Source organism: Podarcis liolepis, assembly GCF_965112155.1.
Source record: "Podarcis liolepis genome assembly, chromosome: 14".
Taxonomy (NCBI): Eukaryota; Metazoa; Chordata; class Lepidosauria; order Squamata; family Lacertidae; genus Podarcis; species Podarcis liolepis.
This window is the reverse complement of record NC_139569.1, coordinates 15,846,968-15,859,088: the sequence shown is the minus strand read 5'-3', so window position 1 is coordinate 15,859,088 and position 12,121 is coordinate 15,846,968. Positions and strand designations below refer to the sequence as shown.

At 43.7% G+C, this 12,121-nt stretch overlaps 2 protein-coding genes across 11 annotated transcripts in view; one reads left to right on the top strand and one right to left on the bottom strand.

The window, feature by feature from the left end:
• The window catches only part of BMERB1 (bMERB domain containing 1), a 40,952-nt gene extending 33,166 nt beyond the window's left edge, over window positions 1–7,786 (top strand). Inside the window, exons 4-6 of the mRNA XM_083474574.1 lie at window positions 3,125–3,239; window positions 5,564–5,646; window positions 7,043–7,786. Coding sequence (XP_083330700.1) covers window positions 3,125–3,239; window positions 5,564–5,646; window positions 7,043–7,164 — 320 coding nt within the window. The 3' untranslated portion in view covers window positions 7,165–7,786. The remainder of the gene's footprint in view (window positions 1–3,124; window positions 3,240–5,563; window positions 5,647–7,042) is intronic.
• Window positions 7,787–8,268: 482 nt separating this feature from the next.
• Window positions 8,269–12,121, bottom strand: part of MARF1 (meiosis regulator and mRNA stability factor 1) — a 39,865-nt gene continuing 36,012 nt past the window's right edge. For 9 of the 10 annotated variants that reach the window (XM_083474120.1, XM_083474123.1, XM_083474125.1 and 6 more), the window contains exon 27: window positions 8,269–10,935. In XM_083474120.1, the coding sequence (XP_083330246.1) occupies window positions 10,700–10,935 (236 nt within the window). In that variant the 3' untranslated portion in view covers window positions 8,269–10,699. Of the gene's footprint in view, window positions 11,416–12,121 lie in introns of all 10 variants that reach the window. The other variant, XR_014518906.1, reaches the window with a different exon arrangement.

Here is a 12,121-nt window from a genome sequence, read left to right as displayed (position 1 = left end):
GTGCTCTTCCATACATCAGCAAGAAAAGACATGCAGCACAACTCTGGTTTCACAATGGTAAATGTTTATGAGTTATTTGTACAGAAACACAAAGATTGTTTTCTAAAGTCATGCGGTCTAAGCTTGGAGCATTCAGCTTAGACATCCTTTCTGGTAGTTCACATGGTGGGGGAGAGAGAACAAAGAGTTTGGTTACCCTTCCTTCCAAGGTGAGGGGGTGTGACCTAGCTAAGCCTGGCAGAACAGCTTGCTCTATGGTCTTAACCCCTTCATACATTAAGTAGACTTTAGCATGCCGGTTATATGAGGCTGATTTGTCCCAAAACCTTTGCTCTCATTTCTATGGTGTTGCAAACATCCCTCCCTTCCCACACCAGAAGCAAATAGCACAGAGACAGGTGCTAAACTTGCACACGATTCCTGGAAGTGGCCTTTAGGTCATGTGAAAGCTCATATATGATGTGGAAATTAACAGACAGAGAGATGGACTAAACTGTCGTGTGAATGCAGCCTGTGACAGATCCTAGATGGCACAAATGCTTGCCCACTTTGTATGTATCTGTTTAACAGAGAACCAAAGTCTCCTGAGAGATCCAGAAGTCATCTGTTTTGCTGAACAGTGGGAACTGAGCTCAAGGATATGTTTTGGGAGACTATTAGTTCGGCTGTGTCATCTTGGAGCCTGGAAAAAACCAGCTGCTCAGGAAGAACAGCAGCTCAGGCTTCTCCTTGCTAAGCAAGCTTGGGTTCTTGAAGTGTGATAGTAACCAGGGCTACAAGCCCTAGAGAGGGGAGAGAGAAATGTTGACGTAGACTAAGAAAGAAAGAGAAAACCATCATTCTCTTCCTTCTGTGCCCTTCTGTGCCCCTGATATAACACGATTGGGACTAAGGGAAGGGGAATTAATTGTGCAAGTACGGACTGTTTCTTTGTAAACCATTCCTACATTTAAAACTGTTTGTTTGATCCTGTTTTATTAACATATAAGAACTCACACAAGCACACAGACATAAGATAGATACGGCTAAACCAAAAAGGTAACCCCTGTTTTAATTGCCTATGCCAGGTATAGGGAGCCCTTTGCAACTCTAGGACCGCATTCCCTTCTTTGCAATCATCCAGGGGCCACATGCCAGTGGTAGGAGAGGCCAGAGGTGTGCAGGATCAGCCCATATATTCATCTAGGCCGGCATCTTCTTCCCACAGTGGCCAACCCAAGAGGCCTGCCACTCTCAATTTGGAGCAACTGAAGCGTCCAACAGGTGTGGGGGGTAAGGCCTGCTACAGTAGCTACAGGGGGGCTAGCCAGGTTTTTTTGCCCCAGAGGGGTACCATTGAGGCTCCCAGCCTGTGTGTGTGGGTATGCAAATGCGTGTGGAGGGCACCAAACTGGATCTTTTGATCTGGGTGCAATAAAGCCTTGTTTCGCCCCTGTCTCTACTACCCAGGAAAGCAGGAAATATGCAGTTAGCTTCTGAGGCTGCAGCCGCTGCTCCATGTTCCACCCCAGTTTCTTTCTAACTCTTTTTCACAGCCCCTTTTCACCACATTTTGCTGCAGGCAGATGAAAGGGTTCACGCAGCGGCATGGTTAAAAACTTTGGAATTTGATCCCACAAGAGGCAGTGATGGGCCGCCAACTCGGACGGCTTCGAAAGTGGATTAGCCAAAGTCAAAGAGGAAACGGCTGTCGGCGGCTGCTCAGTGGCATGGCTATGTCCTACCCTCCACTGGAGTGATGCTTCTGAACACTGCTGCAAACTGTGGGATGTGAAACACAGAGCAGTGAAGTACAACATCCCTAGAGTGGACATAAATAGGGGGTGTCTGGACCAGCCAGTTGGAACTTCCTGTTTCCTCCTAGGCTGGGACAGACTTCCTCTACATGTGACCAGAGGTGGGCGTGGTCTCACCTGTACAGGTAACAAAAGCATAGGACTGGCCGCCATCTCTCTCTCTCTGACTACATTCGTTGAAGAAGCAAAATCTGCTTAGCCTAAGATGCTCTAGAGAGGATGAAGGGACTGTCTCCTTATGGGATAGTTTCCAGGTATATTACTTTTGTAACTTAAGTCTGCCTTATGGGATCCATCTGTGAACAGAATGAGCAAGTGAGTAAACTCTTTTTATACTTTTATAGAAGACTGTGTTGTGTCTATTTCTTTTATGAGGGACTAAAGGGGAAAGTACCAGGTAACTTATTTTAGAGGCTTTAGCGAGCCTGAGCAAATGCATCCGCTGTGCAAGCTGAAAAAGGGGAATGTTACTCTGCTAAATTGTAGAACTTGTTAACACAAGTTGGAAAGGATATAATCAAACAGTATATATCCTCTCCTGGATCCCTGAGCATTCCTACACAAACTGCAGGAGAGAAGAGTGCTTTTGCACTCAGGGGCTGGTCGTAAGCTTCCCGCCGCATCTGGTTGGCCATTGTGAAAGCAAGATGCAGAATTAGATGGATTGATCCAGCAGGGAACTTCTTATATTATTATACTGCCTCCATCAATTTCTGTACAATACAGAAATTATGTACAACACTGCCCTTGCCCAAGCGAAAGCTGTGCGCAACACCCCTTTGGATTGCGCCCAATTCTTCTGTCCAAAATAGTGACTGTTTTTCTTCTTCATTCAAAGCATCGTTGTGTCTCGTTGCAAAATATTTACACCTCTCCCTGCCACAAAGACACTCTATTGAGTCTGAGAGTAATTTATAGCTCTCCTGGTGGCTGTTTTCTACCTGAGTCGCAAAAGGTACACAATGTATTTACTTCCTTAAAGGCAGCTTACAAAGTGTTCCCATCCTGTTCCTGGGGGTTTGTGTGTAGATTTATTGCCTGAATTTTGAACAGGAGATGAAGCCGGCAATGGCCAGGAGATTAAGTTGGTAATAAACAACTCCTTTCAAATGCCAAGTTTATTTGAAACTTCTTTTAACCAGTGCTTTTCTTCTAGAAAAAAAGGTGCCAGTACTGCGTGCCCTTAAGCACCCCTGGGGAAAAAAGCACTGTGTATCTATCCCTATAGCACAAAATTGGGCAGAATCCGAAGAAAATTCAAACAAGTGTATTATTGCAATCTGCTCCTTCTTCTTGTTGTTTTTTTACCTCCACTGTCTTTTGAGCAGAAAAAGAGAAGACAAAGTTGCAGAAGCAAAGGGAAGATGAATTGATTCAGAAGATCCACAAACTGGTGCAGAAAAGAGACTTCCTTGTTGATGACGCCGAAGTAGAGAGATTAAGGTAATCGCATGGGAGAATGGCTTGTTTCCAAGACTTGGAGGAGACTCGGTTTTGTTTTTTGCCTGTGATGCACTTTAACAAACTAACCAACACTCTGCCTTTTGACATGTAAGCTTCCGTGGCAGCTGACAACCTGAACTTTAAACAGCCAGTCAGTTTCCAACAAGAAAACTACAGAAAAAGCAACGGTTAAAAAGCAACAACCACAAGCTGTAACTCAGTAGAGGGGCATATCTTCCATCACATATAGAAGGATCCCCCACAGCATCTCCAGATAAACATACCGTATTTTTCGCCATATAGGGCGCACCGGCCCATAGGGCGCACCTAGTTTTTTTTTTGGGGGGGATAAAGAATTTTTTTTATTCCCCCCCCCCAGGCAAGGGGCTGGGGCGGGGGAAGCACGAGCTTCCCCCGACCCCAGCCCCCAGAACAGGCAGCTATCCGCAAGCCTTGGGAGCCCGGCGGGAACTGCGCTCCCCGGGTTTCGGGCTGCAGGCTGCTGTCTGCAAGCCTTGGGAGCCCGGCAGGAACTCCCGCGGGCTCCCAAGGCTTGCGGATAGCTTCCTGAAGCCTGGAGAGAGGGAGGGTCTCCAGGCTTCAGCAAAAGCCTGCATTCGCCCCATAGGACGCACACGCATTTCCCCTTCATTTTTGGAGGGGGAAAAGTGCATCCTATAGGGCGAAAAATACGGTACTTCCCAGGCCAGCTGAAATCCTGGAGAGCGTAGACAATATACTTTGTTCATTGAACCCCTATGCTTGAGCAGAGCACTTGCGCATTTGCCATAGACTGAGTGGAAGGCATCTGTTTCTGCCTATATTAATTCCTTGAATTCTTGTTATTATTTGCTTTTATACTAGTGCTTTACTGGTTTCTCACTCCCCACTTTTCCTTCCTATTTTTATTTAGGCAAGGGCCCTAGCTCAGTGGGAGAGCATTTGCATGCAGCTGTTATAAGAAAAATGCTGCTCCCTTTCCCTTATGGGGTATCCAAGAGCCCATAGAGAATCCTTATGTAGGCTCTCTATTGGTAGGAGAAAGTAACAGAGGCCAACCAGAGAATACTGAGAAGCAAAGCAGCTAGTAAGCATGATCTTTATTAAACTGTTGCAACAGGGTTCCCCACTCAGCCCATGCAGGGAGGGAGGAGAGGAACCCAGAACAATGGTGTGCAAGCTCTTATATAGACATTTGAAAATTGCCTCCCCTGTAGCTCAAGACCACCCCCCAAAACAACATACATACATCAATGAAAACCTACAGCAGAAAACCTGTCTGCCAGGAGACCTGATAACAATCACTGATTGCTTTTACCTGGGCATCCTGACCATTCTTTTGTGATGGTTAATACTCAGTTCCTGAATCCAGGTCACAGGCTCACCCTATTCATACATAGATACACTTAAGACAGGATTTGTGAGCAAAGAGACAATGGGGAGGTTTTTCCCATTTCCTTCCTCCTTGCAGAGAAACAATTGAGGTCAATTTGGGAGAGTAAAAATGGTTTCTGGATTGCTTCCCTGTACTATTTCAGACACGTAGTTTGTACCGTACACTTATGTATGTGTTTGCCTTTTAAATTTATGAACCTATGGTTTATATTTATGAGACCTTAGAATTCCTATAACACAGTACACACCTTGGGTTCAATCCCCAGCATCTCCAAGTTGTGGCCCGGGAGTGTCTCTTGTGTGAAAACCCCCCAGAGAAGTGCTGCCAGCCAGTGTGAACAATGTTGAACTAGACAGACGAATCATAGAAGCATAGAATCATAACACCATAGAGTTAGAAGCAGTGGCAGACTTTTCAAATTTCAGCAGAGCCTTGTGTGATGCCAAAATCCAGCACCCCCCATTCATAGCTGTCAGCTTTCCCCCTTTCCCCTTATTCCGAATAGGATTTCTCACAATAAAAGGGAAAAGTTGACAGCTATGCCCCCATTGTTTGTCTTTTCTTGCGACATCCCCTGTGGAGCCCTCTCAGCTTGGTGCCCAGTGCAGCCAAACTGGCCATGCTTCCCTAAATCAGCCTCTGCTGGGACTTCAGGGGTCATCTACTCCAATCTGCTTCAATCCAGGAATCTCAGCTAAACCATCCATGACAAAAATGGGCCTTCCAACCACTGCTTTGAAACCTGCTATGAAGGAAAGTCCACCACCTTCCAATGATTTAGTACAAGTCAGTTTCCTGTTGTTTGTCCTGTAACTTGTGCTGATCATCACTTTTCATTGCATCTCTCAGTTACATTAAAATTAAGCTGCTGGTTCCCACCCACCCCAAGTCCACCACCTAATTTTGTTATTTTTTTGCTTTGAAACAGAGAGAAGGAGGAAGACAAGGAGATGGCGGAGTTCCTCCGGATCAAGTTGAAACCCTTAGACAAAGCCGTGCGATCTCCAACTAGTGAGTTTTCAAAACTCTTCTAAATACTTTGGTGAAGCTCTCTCTAACAACGAGCAGCGAAGTCTTCATGGTTTGCATAAAGCTAATGTAAGGATTGGATAGCAGCTTTATGCAAACCGTGAAGACTCCATGGCACCCATTCCATCTCCTGCATGCACACTTTTCCTGTTCCTTCCAAGAAGGCAGCTGTTGTGCAGTGAGATCACACCCACACCATATATTTAAAGCGAATTTGAAATGGCGTTGCACCCCCAAAAAACCCTGGGAGCTGTAGTTTGTGCTGAGAATGATAGCTCAGTCCCCAGGATTATTTGGGGAAGACTATATACTTTATAGATATAATTTTTATTACATTTTCTAATTTACATTTCAAAATATTCATTTAAACAACCGTAAATCAGTGATGTGTAAAAGGGTAAGAGAGTATATAATGAATTAGGGGGGGAATGTTTAAAAGTACCTTTCCAAAAAAACCAGAGTCCTTTTTGTTGGGAATAATTCAGAGGGAAATTCCCAGGAGTCAAAAAAGACTATTTATGTATGCTACTTTGGCCCGCGTCTTGTTAGCCCCAAACGGGAAAACGAGTAAGGTCCCAACCAAAGAACGGCAACTTAAGCTGATGGAATATGCGCAACTTCCAGATTTAGCATACAGAATAAGAGAACAAGAAGAATATACGTTTAAAGAAGACTGGAAAATGTTTGAATATATGGGTGAAAATGGTGTTCATTTAAAAACGCTGGTAGCTGGTAGCATTAAGATAAATAAGTTTTGATGGCTGTAACAATGTTTTACTGAATAGTTTAGTTAAAGTATGCAGGGATGTTTGGTATGCAAAATGAACCATGGAAAGAGAAGGGAAGTCACTGGTTTAAAGGATACTAGGGATGCGGGTGGCGCTGTGGGTTAAACCACAGAGCCTAGGGCTTGCTGATCAGAAGGTCAGCGGTTCGAATCCCCACGACGGGGTGAGCTCCCGTTTTTCGGTCCCTGCTCCTGCCAACCTAGCAGTTCAAAAGCACGTCAAAGTGCAAGTAGATAAATAGGTACCGCTCTGGCGGGAAGGTAAACAGCGTTTCCGTGCGCTGCTCTGGTTCGCCAGAAGCGGCTTAGTCATGCTGACCACATGACCCGGAAGCTGTACGCTGGCTCCCTCGGCCAATAAAGCGAGATGAGCGCCACAACCCCAGAGTCGGCCACGACTGGACCTAATGGTCAGGGGTACCTTTACCTTTATATAGTATACTTTAACTGTGCAACAATTTACCCAAAACTTTCCATCATGCACAGTGGGGTTTGTTTTTTTAAAACAACAACACCACTGCTCCAGCAGATACTTTATTTTAAAGCCCCAGCCTAGGATACTAAAGACGTTCTCCATTTTTCCGACCACAGGTACGCCAGCAGAGAAGAAGGCGGAGCCCCCTCCTCTTCCTCCAAACAAGCCCACCATTGCGAAAGCAGGAATCGCTATCATTAAGGATTGTTGCGGCACCACCCAGTGCGCCATCATGTAGCTCCCTCGTCACGGGGCACCGCCTCCCCTCCTGCCCCCTACGCACTCAACCCAACAGACGGGAAAACTGTGGACGGAAGAGGACTTTGAGCATCCAGATATCTTGATAGTAGAGTTTCCTGTACTGTTTTTTTACAGTAACTGTTGTGTACTGAATGTACCTGTTGGTGACTCCTTCACTGTTGCACGGATCACTCAGTGAGCATGCCTAGGTTTAAGACAAGGAGTATATATATATATATATCTAAGTATAACTGTAACTCCAGGAGAGGGAAAGACTTGTATAGGAAAAAGAGAGACAGACAGATACTAGGGAGAGGGCTCACAGGTAACAGGCAGGTACCACTTTTTATCCTTATATATAGATCTGTGTGTATATAAGATGATATGTATATGGGGAGGAAGACACCCCCCCCACGCCCTCTGCCAGCTGTGAAATAGAAAATCATACCAAGTAATATGTAGAATAGCAATTTTAATAGTCTGTGCGTAGAATAGGATGCGCTCCACACTTCTTTCCGTTGACAAGACAGCATTTGCTCCCGTGGGCAGAATAAAAACATGGCATGGCAGCTCCTTTTAGCATCTACATAATGAATAAATATTGTAAATAGGACAAGGCAGTTGGTAGTCTACCGACCAGTCATCTGTCAGACTCTTGTGGTTGTATGCAGCACGTGCTCTTACATCGGTTCGCTCAGTAAAAGCCCACAGAGGATTTGGGACTCTCAGCCGCTCCCCGCATGTACTAAGGGTGAGAAATGGCAGGGATGCATGGCATGAAACTGGCAACACATGTGTGGCCATTCAAAGCAAAATTCAGAGTGTCTGAAATTGCCTGTGCTTAATCTTAAGTGTTTTATCCAACAGAGTTCTACTCCCACTCAGTAGGTCTAAGTCAGTTGTGCTCAGTAAGTTCAATGGGCTTGCTCCACATAGGACTATCATAGGACTAACTCTGTAGTTATGAAGACCATTCCAGCGATGATGACTTTCAGCTGGCCTCTTACTTTTTAAGAATGTGGGGTTTCTGCTGTGCAGAGGGGGCTTTAATCCAGCCTTGTTCTTATTTTTTTTTTAAAGAAACAAAACTGACAAGGTTGCATGCTTGCTTGGAAATTTTATTGACAACTGTTTGGTCCCAACACACAAAACAGCACTCGAGCCACAAAACTGTCCAAATGGGAGTAGACAACAGAGGAGAAAGGCGAGCTTTGTCTCCTTGAGAGTGCATAAGTTGAGGGCTTCAGTGATATTCTTTAAAACAACCAAGAAATCAAAATTAGTGAAGTGTAAATGAAATAATTTCATTCCCTTAATTCTTTTTCAGATCAGTCCAGTCACATTATTTCTTCAAGCCTTCGTAGAAAAACAAAAACAACCCCGCCCCCCACAAATTAGCTGGTTTCACACAATGAAAAACAAACTCCCCAAAAGGTAGTCTATAACTTTCATACAGCGATTTAGGTCAGAATTACACATGACTCCAGAAAGATTTCTCATTCTCTACAGGTGGCACAACCCACACCTGTATTCCAGGTACATTAACAGTACTGTTATTTCTCCTTGAGTTTTCACCAAAACTTAGTCTATTATAGATGACTTGCAACTGTGGCTCAAAATGATGACTGTTTTTGCATTTGCATGACAGGCCCCAATTGGTCAGGTCTTTGTTTTATGCAAGCAACACATAAGGTAAATGGAAGATGTCCTCACACTTAAAGTCATGAAATGGTTCCATTCTTCTTTTTTTAAAATAATAATAATCATCATCACTCCTATAAACCCCATCTCTGTAGAGGAAACATAAGGATGTACACACACACAAACACACTGTGCCTTGCCATGATCTCAGAAAATCTTCCAGTCCTTCTCTGCATTCGTAATGGCTATATCATTATTTAGTACTGTACTGTTTAATACTCGGCTTTGTTTAAAAAACACTTTTTAAAAACAAAATCCATTTCTTCTTATTTTAAAAATAGGTCGTCTATAGCCATCAAGTGGCATTTTTCAGTTGCTGGCTGTGAAATCTAAGGCTGCTTTTTCAGTCTCACACACATTTCAAAAATATTATTTGTACGCACATATCCGTTCAGCCAGTGGAAACCTTTGCTATAGGTTCCTTCTTTCTGACGAGCAATTAAGAATCCTTGCCTGGCAAATACAACCCATTGTAAGTGCCAAGTTTACCCAACGGGGGGTATAAAAGCTTTGGTCAGAAGACATTTGAGCTCTCTATAAAAAAGAAAGTAGAAGGACTCCACTGACTTGCCTCCTTCGACAAAGGCCTGCCTTTCTAAACACCAACAGAAATGCCACTATAGGAACTGGAAGGGAAAAAACCACACACAAGAGCAGGTTTGAGCACTCAAAGTAAACATCAGAATAAAGACCAGACACAGTTAAAAACATACTGACTCACATTAAGCTTCCCATTTACTGGATCTTTAAAATGAGGAAAAGCACCATAACTTTGGCATTTCCATGTGCTGCTCATACTTTTGTGCAAACGGAAGTAGAATCATTACTTTCCATCTTTAAAAAAAGCTCATTTAAACCCCCTTGCTGTGATTTATAACGTATGTACACTTAAATGAATATTTGAAATATCAAATACTCCCAGTAATCTCATCGGCGGATGCTGCAAGAAGCACCTCAAAGCTGACTTCAAAATGCAAAACACAAAGACTTGCTTTTCCTAAGCCAGAACAGCATCAACTTGGAGCGCTCAATAAAAGGGAAGCTTAAAAACATCCTCACCTTCCTACGAGATTCCTCAGTGGAACTGATTACAGAAAGCATTTAAAAGGGGGGTTGTAATCAATCAATGTAATCCTCTACAGCAGGAATGGGTAGCTTGGGCCCTCCAGATGTTATCGTACTACCACACCCATCATCCTTGGCCACAGGTCATGCTGGCTGGGGCTGTAGTCTACAACATCTGGAAGGCCACAGGTTCCCTAGCCATGCTCTACAGTCATCTTTTGACAAGAGACAATTACAAGTCATCAGAAAAAATCCTAGGCTTTGCTCTCACCAATTTAACCCTGAAGATGCCACTGCAGGTTTTATTCCAATCTAATGACTTATTAAAAATAAAGTTCTCAATAGGCTGCTTTGCCAAAACAGACGGTGCATTTGATTATTACCTGTCTGGAAAACGCACATTAAAAATTGCCTGTAGATTCATATGCTATATGAAGGCTTTACATCAGTGATGAGGTTTCAGAAACGCAAATTCCATCCCACTCCAAGTTTAGCATTTGCTAGTTTTTTCCTGACATTCGACAGAATGTAAAAAGGAACAGTAAAACATTTAATGCTTGAAGTTTCAAATAAAAATACCTGCCCAGCTGAACTCAGTGTAAACTGAACAAAAATCTCACAAAAGGTAGTCAACAGTGACAAAGATAAACACAAGTGACCACCCGCCCGCCCCCCGTCCCATCTGTGATTTAAAATATAAAGGGTAGCCAATAGCTTCATTTTCTGTGCAGTCTGACAATGCGTTGCCTCTCACAACACGACATAGTTTAAAGCTTGGTTACAGGTGCAAGTGAAAAATTTGCTGCCAACTTCACTCTGTTTTTATGCTGCCTTTTGACTGGGCTCTCCATGGCTTCTTTGCTCGGCTGCGGTTCAACTGAAGGGCAGGGAGGTGCTGGTGTATTTTCTGCAGCTTTCGAAGCTGCATGTAAGTGGCTCGCCTCTTCTTTAGCTCTCAAAGGACTAACAGCATTCTCCTCCTCTTTCGTTAAAACAATCATCTCTAAAAGGGAAAGCAATACTGTGAAGTTTTCAGAGCAAAATTATTTTCAGATGCATCTGATCTGTGCACAAATACAGCAAGTTGTCTCCTTCAATGAATGGATGCATTGCCTGAGCAAGGCATTATTTACATTTTGCTGAATACATGAACGTTGACTGCCACTGGCTAGAAATGCAAGCAAACAGGATGTGGTCCTTGTTACATATTGGATCCTGGTGTTCTGAAGTCCAGTACGGAAAGCTGTGAGATCTGGCGGGAAACTAAGGCTGCCAAAACTCACTGGAGAAAAAAGTTGTTCCAATAGGGATGTGTGTTATCTTAGCAGCATGTGGAAGCTGTGAATTCTACCAATTAACTTCTCACAACACAGAAGTACTTCATTGCTGGTATTTAGGCATTATATACATGAGAAGTTTATGCATTCAAACAGAGCATTTTGCTGCATTCATAGACTAGGCTTCCAATTGCAGTACAATTGCACTGGAAGGGAGGGACCACTGGGGCGCATCAGAAAATGGCTGACAATAACATCTCTCCGACCCACACAAGGTAAATTGGAGGCTGTGATGGGAGTAAATAGCCTCCCTACCCCCCCCCAGGATTATGGTGGGGGACTGCCCTTGCCTGCTGTGCCCTATACCACCCCCGAATTTGTGGGGATGGGGGCACTAGGCACAATGCCCTCCTGTGGGATTTCGGCACTCCTGGACACCGTCTCTGATCCGTGCCACTAGCTGCAAGAACTTCAAAAGAAATAATTTGGATGAAGCTAATGTACATATTTCAAAGAAGAAGGGGGAGTAAAGACTGCTAACAGAAGAGATCTCTGATAAAACAAGACGAGTCGGAGGAACAAGTATAGATCATGAGAAGATACGCCAAGACTCGGTATGGCAAAGGGACTGATGGGGGAGGGGGAGAAAAACCTTCCTTTTTTTCTTTTTCTTTTTTTTATAAAATTTTTATTTGGTTTTCTGCTTTTATAAAGACAAAACATACACAAAGAAAAAACAAAAGACAAAAACATGTATAAAATCAGCAAATCCCCATTTCATAACCTTGTTCCCTGACTTCCCCCCACCCCCCCTCATGCATCCCAGTTTCAAGATTATGTCAGCAAGTTGATATTTCTCCTCTTAACAATCTTATTCATCTTATTTCCTTTTTTTATAATAAAAATTAATTT